The sequence below is a fragment of the Limulus polyphemus genome, unplaced genomic scaffold (genome assembly GCF_000517525.1).
Source record: "Limulus polyphemus unplaced genomic scaffold, Limulus_polyphemus-2.1.2 Scaffold916, whole genome shotgun sequence".
Lineage (NCBI taxonomy): Eukaryota > Metazoa > Arthropoda > Merostomata > Xiphosura > Limulidae > Limulus > Limulus polyphemus.
The window spans coordinates 62,806-78,058 of record NW_013666526.1 but is presented as its reverse complement, the minus strand read 5'-3'; the positions used below and the strand labels follow the sequence as shown (position 1 = coordinate 78,058).

Genomic DNA, 15,253 nt, shown 5'->3' with positions numbered 1-15,253 from the left:
ATTTAATAATATACTCAATAAATAAAGATTTGAGTAATGGAACATTTTGCCTAACAAGGCATGGAAGAAAATTGACATAACATTCAAATAAATATAATCTAATTTAAAAACAATCTCATATATCATAAATGTAAAAAGAAACTACACAGAATTTCCACATTTGTCGTTTATTCCCAAGTCTTCTAAACTTCCCACTAAATTGCAGTGTTTCTTCTGCAAGAGCTACATCTAACCACTTTCTCCTCAAACCATAAATCACATCTCACACCATATAATTTACTTTGCATTGGCATAAATATCATATAATCTTCTCTATCCTAAGGTATTTAAACTTTGCCTGTAGTTATTTTCAAAGCTGTTCTTCATTAACAGTTGTTTTCACATTTTTGATCCCAAAACATGTTTATGTGATTGGAGGCCTGTAATAAAAAATCATTAGACAGAGAAGGGATATCATAGTAGATATCCCTGGTTGACTGTATTGAAAAGGGATGAAAGTTTCTTAGCAAGTGAAAACTATGTATTGAGATGAGGAGAAAAAATTGACAAGTGCCTTGTTACAGGCTAGACTCCCTAGAACTAAAGAGAAATGTACATCTGAACAATGTTTACATTTTACTTTGCTAATACACTAATTATATGTTACAAACAAAATGATAAGTATCATATATCGAGTATGTCTGAGTAAACAATTGTTGAAATACAGTTAGAATTATTACTTTTGATATGCAAGTGTGCACTCAACACCTGGAAGATGCTAACTGGTCCAGATGGGGTTAATTGAGTAAAAAAAATCAAACAAGGAAACCTGACTATGCAAGTGAAAAGTGTTAAATAAATAATATACATAATATAACACGTTCATTACGATTTGTGAAAACAATATTTTCAGTGTCATGAAACATACAATGTAAATAATTAAGCAGTTTTATAGCTAATTTGTTCAAAATATATAAGTAATATTATTGATCATTAAACACTAGTAGTTTCTTGACAACAAACTAATTTTTAGTTTTTCAAAATCATCTTACAACGAAAGCTATGATTTGTAAAAGTACTATCTTAAATAACTGAACAACTTCACGATTTGTAATTTCATATTTAATGCACATGGTACTGTCTTTCTGTTATAATGAACAATCAGGTGATAGCTTATGTAACTACTTTTATGCTGTCCACAATTAACCTACTGATATTTATATATTCTATACTTTACAGTTGTAATGTTGATATTACAATATTCAAAATCCATTTAGCTTACTTTTAATGAGCATTTTAATTAAAACAATTTCATTAACAAATTTCAAGTTCTATTTTCAAATGGTAATTAACTGACCAAAAACAGTTTCTCAAATTTCCTCAGCATTTTCCAGATTTGATCAATAAATTTAAGTATTTTAACCTTTATTTCAAATTCTGATATACAAAAATTAAGTATTGCACCTCAACCTCACAAAGGTTATATTTATTTTTTATTAAATAAATTCACATTTCAAGAATGATAACCATTCTTTCAAATTTTGATATACAGTTGAAGTACAACAACTCAACTTCATAAAATAATTTTACATGCTACACTGTGAAACCTCTCTTTCTTTCAAACTTCTATTCAACATTTGGTACACCACTCACCTCAAACTTATACTTTGAACTTCCCAAGCTAGTTCTTTGTTTCTGCCAGAAGTTTTCTGGTTTGATTATGTATGCTGTATGAATTTTGGCAGGAAAACTTTCCTATATGTTGAAGGATGAAGAAAAGTGTAAATCTTGTGCACATAAATGTCGTTTACTTGTCTGAATGCAAGGTATACTTTCCAATTTCATCAACTTACTCTCAAGGGTGTAGTTAAAAGTTCTATAGTCACTGAATCAGCTTACTTACCTTGGTATACTTGCAACATATGTTAAAATAGTGTATATTCTGTGTCCAAAAATGCTTAAACCTTGCTATAATTTGATTGAAACATATAAAATCTGGTTGAGGTCATGTGTAGCCTGAGGTGTTATGTTTTATAGCTTGACCAGTCAAGAAATTAATTTACTGTTTCACAGGATAGCTGCATTGTATCCAATCTGACCTTGTGTATGGGGGGGAATACCTTGCAACCCCTACTTGGAACAGAAATATTCCAACATTCAAGTGCTCTTTTCTGATTGATCAGGTACAAGAAAGATATATATATTGTAAATGTAGTTATGGCACTTTGGGGGAAGATTTATTTTTCTCTTTAAGGGGAGCAGATTCATTGTGAAGTCATGTCATTGTTTCATTTATTTTACCAACACCCACTAATCGTGTGAGTAATCTTTACTTAACCTTTAAATATAGTTTATTATACTTTCCTTCTCTGACTTAATCACACTGTAATATTCCTCCACTTCAATTATCTGCCTTTAAAAAAAATTCAGTCCTTATTCGCTTAACAAGGGGTTTATTTTTGTTTGAACTTCACACAAAGATTTTTCTCTTTAATTCCATTACAACAAATCACTAAACCTTTCATTCTAAATACTAGGTCCCCAAATCTCTAATTGTTGCAGAGATCAGGAAACTGTGTGCTAGATACAACTTTGAAATCACTAAAAATAAATATTAAATTAAAAATTCTGTAAGCTTAAAGTTTTCAATTACATGCAATTAAAGATGGTCAACAAAGGAGGAATGTATTGATATATCAACATATTTTATAAAACAATACATGATACACAGCTCATGTATAGAGATACAATAACAGACATGCAAAAGTATGTTTTGATTTTTAATCTGCCATAGTTATTTATTTGTACATCATAAAATAAAAGGATTAGTTCCATGATCCTGTGGTTGTATGTAAACTACACATAGTGTGAAGCATGCAGTGGTGAGTAATGAACAGCATTTAATAAGTCAAAATGAAAATCAAGAACTTGAAAATCCTTCAACACTTTATAGGTAAGTTATGTGGAAATTTTTGGGTTTCCTGTCACCATAGAAAATGGCACAACAAAACTTGACAAAAATAAAGGGGGAAGAATACAATGAACTTGTCAATACATGTACATCAGAATCGTGCAAAGGTCAATTTGCAGCAAATGTACAGAAAACTGGTGAAAGGAACTGTCATATTTTGTATTTAATTAAGTAAAATTAATATTTGTTAATATTTTTAATTGGAGGTGGGGGAATGCAACAGCTTTAAAAACAAGTGGTAAATTTATTGGTAAATAAATATGCTTTTGTTGAAATGGGTCTAGATGTTGATCTAAAAATGTAACAATAATTTTTGCCATAAACTAGTGTATTGTCTCATCCTTATAACAAACAATGGAAAAGCAGTGGATTTATGTGCAAGATGATATTTATATAACATTACCTGTGTAAAATACATATACAAAAAATTGGAATAAAATCATATTCTAAATAATTCGGTAACCTAAAATCTCACTCAATAATAAAGTAAAACTGTTAAAACAAAACTTAAAATATAAGCACTCTAGTTTCTCAAAACACCTTGTAGTGCTTACAACAAAAACAATGAAGTAACAGAAATAAAATGTAGCAGCTCAAACACTGTAATTTATCAAAGCACTGTTAGAAGTTAATTTTATTACAAAAAAAGTCTTACCTGTAAAACTTTTAGAATAGGTTTGACAGTGTTCCAGGTTGCACCACGCATGTCAATCACAACCGAGAATCCCAGCTCTTTTGTATCCTCACTGAAACAGACATAAGGTTATTTAGGTGATTCATGGTTTCAACTTTTCAATCAAATGACGTGTGTTACTGCTAAACCTAAAATTACGAGCAACTAAGACATTCCAACATAAAATCATCAGTTCTAAATTCTTTGGGTTAGTTAAAATTTCAACTTCTGAAGCAGAAAGGGATTGTACCACCACTAAACCTGAAACTACGGGTGACCCAAACACCTTGAATTTATAAATGTAAACAATTTCCTAGTACGTTTTTTAACTGTTTCATTAGTGATAGCAAGTTTAAAACTTGACAAATAATCTCTTAGTTCAATTTACTTTATTTTTCATAGATATAAACAAAAATACATAAAATTAGGTGCAACAAAATAAGTTTTTTGTTAGACCATACAAATATAAAGACAAACTTTTGCACAAAAAATATCCTAGTAAACACAAACATAAATAAAAACAGTATCATTAAAAAACTTCATAGTTAAATCACACACATACAGATACAAATAGTGTCACAAAAAAAATAAATATTAAAGCATAAGAATGGCTACTGCACTCTACTTGATATATCAACAATATTATCTTTTACATTTATATGAGTTAAGTATATAGCTACCATGTGCATCAAAAACATTATTAATCTATTTATCTAAACATAGGGTACGCTTTACAAGTACATCAATGGTAACTGCATCAGACTACTCATCTGATTACAGGGCTTAATTACAACATACATCTATAATTATCAACTTCTGCCCACTTGGTTAGGTACAAGCTATATTTACAAAGTATATTTACAACATCATCAGCCTACTTATCTGAATGCAGGGTATACTTAACAAGTTCATCGACACTCATTTAAACTTACTCTCAAGGGTATGTTTAGAGGTTCAGTATTTACTGAATCAGCATACTTACCCTGGTATACTTGCAAGGTATGTTAAAAGTCGTCTCAGGTCTTCAGTTTTTAATCTCTCAGGGAGATTTCTAGCAGGGAAGGTAAGGACAGCTCCTCCCCTCTTGTCTCTGCCTCCTATAAACATAGCAAGTTCTGTTTTTGTACAAAAATACTTCAAGGAACTTCACTGCAGTGTGTATGTTTGAATCTTTACGCACTGTGTACGATACATATTCCAAAAGTTTCTTACTGTCAAACATAAACTACTGACACTCTAAGTGAAATCCATCTTCACTCTAATGGTATCTATCCACAACAGTGATGTCAGATTAAAATCAGTCTCAAGCACTGTTAATAAGCAGCATTTGGCTTTCCATTATTCACTGTGTTTACTTTAAAACTGAATTAAGACAGGATGTAAAGATGCAAAATAAAAAAGCAAAGCCATTTTAGTACACATACAAACATATCTGTGAATTTTAAAACAAGAAACTAAATGTTATGTATATTCAAAATAATACAGAGTTCCTTACTTTTACAGCACTGATAATTAAAAACAACAAAAAACAAGGTCTACTTGTTTATCCTTAAGCACTTTATTATATGATATGCTATCTCAAGCATGTTTCTTGAGTTGAATCTGTAAGTTACAGTTCATTACTAGAGAAATAAAGTAGAAAAATAATAGCAAAAAAGTAACCAGTAAATTCAGTTGCTAATTATGCCCAGACAGAAATAGTAACCACTTTAACCACTTTAACGATTACAGGGAAAAAATTAAAAATTGATGCATCTCTATACAAATTATTGTAGATTTATTGAAAGAATAATTGAAAATAAAAACTACTAACAACAACCAGTAACTCTTAATCTCAAATATCAATTATGCATCAGTAAAAACGGAGCTAAAAAAAATAAGAATTTAAAAAATTGCATATTTTAAGGTTTCAAAACTTGTAAAAATTACATGTATCAATGGCAAATTTTAACAAATTTATTATGAACATATATAACACATACACACACACATTCTTTAAACCTAAAAAAATTCTTACTTTATTATTTGTGGATAAATTAAATTTGACTTTTATTCTTACTTTTGTTCAAATAACTAAATGTACAGTTATGCTCATAAAATATTTAATTATATTTTAATAGGCTTATTATTAATATAAAAAATTTAAAGTAAATGAGGAAAATAAACTGTTTTCATGCAACAACCCTAAGATTTACCAGAATAGATATTTACTTTTAAATTAAGTACTTGCAAAATTTCTGAAAACACAATTGCATTTTTTTCGAGAACTAAGTATTGACACAGGCCTTATACTAATTTACAAGTCCCTCTGACCTGAAACTTTGGCTACAACACTACCTTTTATAATGCTTATAATCTTTCAAATAAAGAGATAGAAACATGCAGTAAAGTGCATGTTAGTCTATGTACCCTCAGGTTTTATATCATCTCTATATAATCTCAGTTGGTCGTTACATTTCTTTTTTGGTAACTGTAACTGGACACAAGGTATGTGTACCAACACAGTTTGTCAAAGACAGTGAAATGCACTGTTTTCCTAGTACAATCCATGAGATCAGCATAGCAATGTGTCTAGACACGGGGTGTAAAGCTTAGTCTTATTGTGTCCTCACACCAAAAGCTCAAAGTGTTAATAGTGAAGAGTGTGGCATTCAAGATGTATTCCTGCATAGCCAATCCAGTGATTCAATAGTACTCTACTTAGCATCTCATGAATAAGATGTACAAAACTGGTTGGAAAAATATGTGCCTATACATTATTTGCTTTCAACTACATGAAGAACAGGTTCTCCAGCACATACAGGTTGGTAAGTCCAAAGAGCATTTTATTCTTGAAGAAAAAAGGACTGCAAAGTTGTTGTGAAACCAAACCTTGGCTTTCAGAGTCCTGAGTAACATGCAAGTTCTCATTTCCCTAAGTTTGACAGAGACATCTCATCAAGCATAATAATATTATTAGGGTCCACTATGGGAAGTGAAGTGCACAGATGTGTTATAATTTCTTGAATTTTTAAGGATTAATATTCTCTTTAATTTTTTATAACTATATAAATTAATTTTGGATTATTTGGAGAATACAATAGATAAATTATATAACTTCATACTACATTACAGTTCATACTACATTAAAGTTGTTTTCATGCCATTACTTTTATTGTCAAGGAGTGAGTAGCAGTCCTTAATCTCTTCTTTACATTAAAAATAAATGGGAGAAAAAGAGGAAAGAAAAGAAAATACTGACTGCAATTCCTTTATAGTGGTCTATGAGCCTTTATGACACATTTTAGATTGTAATTTTTCACCACAGCCAATGAGGCTTACTTAAAATTCAAACTAGGTCAAGGTCTGTTCTACAATAAAGACTGAACAAGCACAGTGAATCATAGTAATGAACAAATTGGGATAGCTAATGACACAAGGTATATGTATATTAGCAAATCAATCAAATAAATAAGAGTGTAGGAAAGGAATTAAAAAGAGAAAGAAGGAAATTTAAAAAAGAAGAAAGAAAAATAATTAAAATCTAAGTCTTTTAAAATAGTCTACAAGTTTTGAGTTTTTTTAAGCTGTCCTAATAAGTATCAAGTAAGTAGAAACCACATGTTGAAACACTAACATGAATCTTGGTTCAGGTCCTGTGACTGTTTCAGTGCATTACATATAAAACAGGGAAATGGGGTTGAGAATAGAGGCATATGTGTTCCTAACTGTTTCTTGTATTCTAAAATGTGACTGCTTCAGAGGTTGAGGAATGCTGAAATATGACTAGCTGGTTTTTGAGTAGTTGAATCCACAAATAGCTAATTGCTAAGTTCAAGTTCCTGTTGAGAACTGGTTTTCTGTTTTTAATGTGTAAGACATTCTTAATTTTTTGTTTGTAGTTTGTCTTTTACAGTTGGCATCCAGTATCAACACAATGTTCAGCAACCACTGAAGTGTTTGTGTTCATAAAGCACAACTGTGTCTCCAGCATTCTCTAAGGTCTTATCTGAAGTATCTTCCAGTTTCTCCATCACATAATTTTCCAAAGATTTCAATAAGATTTAATCATTTGTAGTTTCCATTCTGTATCAGGTTTTGGAATTTGGTGTTGTAGTCCACAAAGTCTAGAATAACTATAATTACCTTTGACTGTGAAAATGCAATGTAGAGTTTAAAAAACTTCTAATCTCATGACATTTTTGAGTGGCATTTTCAACTGCAGTAGCAAACTCTAGAGTTGGCACTGAGTTGGGAGTAACAGCAAAGTTCAGGCCTACATATAGAATTGCAGCTTCAGTTTGGTTGAGTGATTGTGAGCTGAAATTGGCTACAGTAGATAAAGGGTTAGTCAAGGGTTGCAGCATTTGTTGTTTAATGAGAAAGTCAAACCTTTTAACTTGTTTCAGTTTCTTATGTATATGAACTCTTTCTTTAAGTTAGTTGCAGCACTGTAGAACCAGTTGTCTATCTTCTTTATCTCAATCATTAAAAATGTATCTTTTTGTGTTCTTCAGTAGGACCATAAAGCTGGAAACACTTTTGTTGACATGCAAATATGGTGGCTTGCACTATTTGATGAGAGGATCTTCCAAAGACTTCAAGTGCTAAGTTATAGTCATTTAGTTTAGATACACTGCAGGGTTGCCAAGTTTGTAGATTTAATACAAGTTACCATGGTTTAGTTTTAAGTACAGTTAGTTTGTTTCATTTGTGTTGCAAAGTTTTACAATGCATTTAGTTACAGACATAAGTGCAATGTTACTATGTATTAGTTACAAATATAATTCAATTAGAGTTGGTGTGAGTTGAATCATAAGTACCAGTACAGAACTACAATTTGATTAATTACAGGTCTAATGTTAGAGCTAGCTTGAATTTAGTTTAATATGTGTATAAGGCATTGCTGAGAGACAGGAACTAATATACTGTAAGATCAGTCCTGCTGTTCAACTAGTGGAGCATAGTTGTACGTAACAGTAAGGTGAATGAATTATTTAACACTTGGGATCAATGAGTAACACAACTTAGATATGCAAACTTAACCAGACAGTGCCACAGGGTGGAAACAACATGAAGATACCTAACTACCAATTATAAGCAGGGCTGGATTGCCATAAGGTCCTGCACCAGGGAGGTTTCTCCAAGGGAGATGGTATCTTTATACCATACTGACAAATGTATACTCACTTCAAGAATGATAGCCCTATTATAATAGGCTGCTAACCTGTCATCACTCTCTTGCCTTGTTATGGGAGAGGGTAGGGCTAGAAACAGGATTTCTGTAAAAGAAGTGACTAATATATTGCTATAAACAATGATACACTAAAAAAGTAGTACTCAGAAGAATGCCCACATAAACAATGAAGTGCTCAATGGGGGACCTCAACTTACTAGAAAGAGAAGAACAGGGAAACCAAGGCCTAAACACAAAGCTGGCCAAAGACATGTGTTAAAAGTGCACCAAACTCTTGCATTACATTAGATTACTGCAATATCATAGGAAACAAATACTGCCTTGAGAAGCTCTCTGACTTTTATGACACCAGATTCTTTAAAGTGACTAAATTCTCAAACTCCAAGGGGTTCACTCTCACTGACTTTAACTTTATATCACATGCTAACGCAGAAACTGATATGGCCATTGCAGTTTGACATGACAACATTCTTTATAAACATTACAACACACAACTGCAAACTACAAACTTTCTAGACAGCTCACTCAAAGTTACCCACACACATCTAAATCACTAATGTGTATATGAAAGGTAACAAACCATGTTGAGGACTGGAAGTTCTTGCATGACCTCTCTGACAACACTCCTATGTATCTAGCAGTAAGAGACTTTAATATCAAACATCTCACTTGGGATGCCAGTGAAAACACTAGTGGCAAAGGTTTACTTTAAATTCCCCACAGTATAGCCACCAACCTTATACCGCTAATAAACAAGAATTGCTGAGTGCCTTCATGAAAGAGACTCACGTAGAAACTTTGCTTTTGCCAACCGTATCTTGAATGTCATCTATACCTCACATATGGGCATAATATCAGCATTGATGACCTCATGTGTGAGATGCAAGTGAACACTGAAAGACAAAGAAGTATAAAACAATCTAGAAAAGGATTCCAAGCTTTCTAGCAGCACTCATACCCTCAAGCATCTACACCAACAAGTGAAGTCACTGCAACAACTTCTGCAAACATAACAGTCTATGCTGGTGGATCAGTGATACTGACAAAGCCTGGAAAACATAGAATGAAGTCCTGACTGAGTTAATACAGATAAGGCATGGAATAAAACCTGCATTCTCTATCAGCATTCAACTTCCAAAACATAAGACATGAGATGGAATGAATGGACAGAAAGGCCAGTTTTACAGACACTTCATTCTGGTGCTTCCACAAACTTATGGCTGGCACAGGAACCAGAAACATGGTGTAGTCAGTCATTTACATCGGTAATGGTACCCCACTCATTACAGATAAAGGTCAAGGCAAGGCTGTTACATCTATATGCATTAACCAAGATGACCATGGTAGCATGCAAAAGTGGTTCAAGCTACAGCGGTTCCTATCCAAGCTGCAATCCTGCAAAATCCAGAATCATGCCGTTGAGGGCAAACCATCAACATCATTTACAGGCACTGCCCTCCCTCTGAAAAAAACACTGAAGTGCCTAGAGGTAACCTTTAACAAACAATTTCATTGGTCACATTAACACCATGACAACATCAGCTACCAAAGGTATCAATACTTTGAAAGTTGAGGAAAGAAACAGAGTTGAAGAACGTCATCTGCTCCATCCTGGATTATGCACTGCCGATGATCAGTACAAGTGCTACACAGCTAGATTAGATTGAAAATATAAAAAACACTTAAGACTGGTCAGCAGCAATGGAGAACAACAGCACTTACAAGCAAAATCCTTCATCAGGGTCTTCAAGAACATCATCAACTAGGAAATTCTAGCTCCACAGCAACCTCACAGACACCAACCAAGTATGAACTTTATTAAAGGGTACCTCAAGAAACAGTCTTGTATGGACAGGTGCTTTGCAGCCATCACTGAGATAATTAGTCTCCACAAGATCTCATATGACCCTCACATGGAATAAACATTTGGCACTACTTGAATCTGTGAAAATCAGCCTAGACATAAAACACAGAGATTGGGGGAAAGGTGAAAACAGAAAAGTTTTATCAGCACCTACATCATAGCCATAGTTAGTTCCTAAAGTACGGATAGTGAGAGAGCTGGTTGGGCATACATGATCATGTGGAAGAACAAAATTCTGCATAAGGTTGGAGAAGCATTCATACTTTCTGCAGGCAGCACAAGAATAAAGCTGGAAGCCATAAAGCAAGCTCTCCTCTGGGCAGCTGAAAATAATGAACTGCAAATAGACACTGCCTCCACCATAATATTTGTGACTGACTCACAGGTAGTACTGCATAATGTTCAAAAAGATTGGTACCCGGATGGATGACAGGGAGTAAAGCAACTGCATGTTAAGACTATCACCTGGATGTATAGATTAGGTCATGCAGGGGTAAAGCTAAACAAAACCTCACAAGAAAAACTCCTATATCCTGTCAGTACAACACTACTGGCAGAATACCAAGCTCCTCTGCAATAGTAAGGTAAGAGTAAGGTCTATATTGACATTCTGAGGGAGTAAAACTTCTAGAAAACAAAGTAACAACAAAATTACAAAAAAAAAGAAAATATGGAAAATCAACAGTAAAATATACAGTCAGAATACAACTGATAACATCCGTAAATGAATTCTTACACTTCCTGATAGGCAGCCAGCCTACACATAAGAGGTTAGCACTTGTTGGTACAACTGCAGTTCTCAACTCAACAACTAAAGGAACATCATCATGATTCATCCAGCCAAAAAACATGGTACTCATCTTGTAGTCCTCTTTTAAAAACTGTTCTACAGTGCAAAGGTTCAGGTATTTTTATTATGTTTTTAATCATAAAAAGCATGTTAAGTTCAACAAAAGCCCACCTCAGAGTTTTCTGGGCTACAATGAAATACCTCATTTACTGAAGCAAAAATGTGCTCCTTTACAATGGGTCATTAAATGCTCCTCTCAGAATATGCACAAAAATCCTGTTCTTTAACCATTTACATTATCTCTTAATTGCCCTATTTTATGGTACATAACAGGCTAGTTGAATTTTGTATATCACAGAACAAACTGTGCATTTCTTTTTACCGAACACTCGCTATTTTGATAGTATGTCTCAACAAAATTTAGATTTTAGGCAAAACTGGTGAGATTGAATAAATCTGGAGAATTTTTACTATAACATGCACTTTACCATGCTTCTTTATTTTTCTTTGTTTAACAGTTTTATGTTTTAAAACATTTACACCCATATGTACATCACCTTGACCCTTGGCGTCAAACCAATTCTCTATTATTTTCTAATCACTAAGCAGTACTAACTGTTGCCTTGATACATGACATTACATGGATACTTTCTTTATTGCTGTATAATCACTGAACAGTATTATTTGTGACACTGACATCTGGCAGCAAGTGTGTCATCTTTTTTAGCACAGTAAACTTTAATCAGTATTATCTCTGAACTAGATCCTTAGCATCTTATAGTGAGGGTTAAGTATGTTATATTAAAACAATTTAGAATATACAGGCCAACAAGTCACGAGAACCACAGCCAATATAAATTTGCAACAGAATGGCAAAATTGGGATATCCCTTGTACTTAATGGCATGGAAAACAAAGGAATTTGGATCAACTTGTGCCTCCAGGGCTGTCCAGAGAAAGACCTGCAATAAATCATACCTCAGCCATGGTAAAGCAAAGCATGACATCTTGTAAAATGTGAGAATCCATAAAGGTCAGTGGCAAAAACCATTTATGCACTCCAGGCAACAGTAGGCAACATAATCAAGAAGGATCTCCATCAAAAAATGAGACCAACATTGTATGGGTTCACCAAGGACAGCTTTCCACTCATGCTTCCCATTTAATTGTTGCACACCTCAAGCTCCTGGAGAATGACATAAGTTGACACTAAGAGAAATGAGATAATCTGCAACAGAGTAAGAATATCTAGCATTTGTATGAACTACTAAAACACTCCATAATTATATGAAAAACGTTTGTCCTGGAGAAAGACCTGCCAACCTTGAACATACAAGGACAAAGTATAAATTGACAACAATCGAGTCATACATTGGGTTCTAGGAATGCAAGTTTACAGATATCGAGTTAATATCATCAAAGGAAATGAAGATGTAGCATAGACTTAAAGGATTCATTAAAATTGCATAAGCTGGAAGTTTTGAAACTTTAAGAGCAATTGAAGAAATATAGTAATGGAAAATACATAATAGAAAACCATTAACCAAATCAATCTGCTATATAAAACAATTGATGTCTACAAGTGAGCAAGATTACCAAATAAGAATAGGACAAACTCAAAATACATTACATGAGTTAGCTGGAAACACATTCCAGAGTGCAACATAAGAAGTAGCAACTAGCAGTTTTGCTTATTAGTGCCAAACAGAATTTTAAGAAAAAGCAACAAGTGGAAGAATACGTGTCAAAAGACCTAAATTAATCAGTTTGTATGTTATAATTTTCCTAAACTGAAAATATATTTCCAAAAATAATTAATTCCGCTGACACTAATAGCTAATTCTCGATCTTCATTTTTGCCATCTAATGTTGTGTTGGCTTGCTCCAGTCTTTATATACCTCACTCGACTGCCCTCGGCAATATTCAATTTGCAAAACTTGCCCTCACATGCACTCTATGCAGGTACTGTATATAAGCACTGTATGCAGACAATAAAATCACTTTTTTGAGATTTACCACATTCTGGTCACTAACACCGGCTCTTAGTGGGGAGGAAGGAAGGAAGAGTGTCAGCGGAAGTAAGTATGTTTGGAAATATATTTTCCTTCTGATCAACCTGAAAAAGTCCAAAAGGCAACATCCCAGGTTTGGATTGATGGGATCATATGCCATACTCCACCAAAGTCCAGAACTCATCCAGTCTAGATTTACAAACAGTTGTCTTTATTCCCCCCCCCCCCAAAGTGGACAAGAAGAATTTCATTTACCCATGGAATTAAGGAGAGGATGTGGAACACTGTCCCACCAAGGACCAAAGATGGGACTGCGTCGTGTTCAGATTTATGAGGAGATAGTGGACACCATGCATGAACAAGATAAAACTTGACAGTGTTCATAAGAGGGTCCAAGCACCCACCACCACCACCACCATCAGATAGCTAAGCGTCCAATCTGGCATGGTTTGACGAGTAGGCTCCTGCGTAGATTGGTCCTGCTCCTACTGACATCTGGGAAAAAACTTCCAGGGACCCAGGTAAGAAGGTCCACAACTTCACCCTCTTCTCCAAGAGTGGAGAAAACTCAACACTCCGAAGGAAAATCCTCCCAAGCTCCACTAGTAGAAGTAAGGGGAGAAACAGGTCCCCGGAGAAAGTGCAACAGGTGAACAATGTTCCCAAATTTTGAAAAGCAAACTGATCTTGACTGATTCAGTTCTAAGATCAGCAGGGACTGGCAAAATCCCCTTTAGCTTTACTCATGATAGTCCTTGAGTAGCAGGTCCATAAGAAATATTGTAATATGATATCACCATCCAGAATTGGATCCAGATGGTCTTATAGAACACCTCATCTCAACAGAGCCCATTGCAACCAGGAACCAATATCAAGGTTGCTAGTGCAGAATTTAAATGCAAGCATACCCAACTGGGTAACACTGAATATGGTCCAAAAGAAATCAATAGGGACCCTAGAAGAGAAAAGAACAATAACTGTAAGTCAGATAACACATTACTCACCACCCTGTTAAAATCTAGTAGAGATATTCAAGACAGCCACATGGGAAGATGAAAGCCCTTTGAAGAGGAAACTGCCAGATCATGAAGGTAATGAGATATGAACATGTCAGGAGAAGTCCACATACCGGCCCACAAAATATCTTCCGAGAATAAGGACAGAAACGATTAAGAGAACCAATGGAATGAAAAGTGGAAAGAGGGGGCCTTGATACACAAAGGAATGAACTTGCAGAAGCACCAGTGGAAGTAGAATAGAGTAGAGCAGCCAAAGACAATAAAGAAGACTGCAAACTTTCTACATCAACTCTGGCTTCTAAAGATTCTGGAATTCCAGCAAATAAATAAAGCCAAAGAAAAGGTGCTTCCAATAAATCTCGAGGGGTTGAACAAGGTAAGTGAATACCCACCAAAAATGCATCACGACTCAACAAGTCCTAGCAACAGACCAACCACGACACCAAGGCAAGTCCTGAAGATAAAAAACGTGTCATAGTAGTGACCAGTAAATGAGTCCTCATGAGAGGAAGCTCTAGTGAAAGAAGGAGCAGGAAACAGGGAGTCTAAATTCTCACCAGAATATCCCATTTCAGAATGAAAATTCAAATCAGAAGAAGGTAAGTGACTACCCTCCAAAAATGCACCACGACTCAACAAGTCCCAGCAACAGACCAACCACAACGCCAAGGCAAGTCCTGAAGAGGACAAATGTGTCATAGTAGTGACCGAGTAAAGTCCCACGTTTGTCGTATGAGTCCTAAGGAGAGGAAGCTCTAACAAAGTAGAG

The 15,253-nt window shown here is 34.3% G+C and overlaps 1 protein-coding gene across 1 annotated transcript in view; it reads right to left on the bottom strand.

Moving 5' to 3' along the window:
* Nucleotides 1-15,253, bottom strand: part of LOC106461219 (triple functional domain protein-like) — a 251,610-nt gene that overhangs the window by 187,886 nt on the left and 48,471 nt on the right. Inside the window, exons 3-5 of the mRNA XM_022388075.1 lie at nucleotides 4,606-4,720; nucleotides 3,606-3,696; nucleotides 1,633-1,734 (exon numbers count right to left, since the gene is read on the bottom strand). Coding sequence (XP_022243783.1) covers nucleotides 1,633-1,734; nucleotides 3,606-3,696; nucleotides 4,606-4,720 — 308 coding nt within the window. The remainder of the gene's footprint in view (nucleotides 1-1,632; nucleotides 1,735-3,605; nucleotides 3,697-4,605; nucleotides 4,721-15,253) is intronic.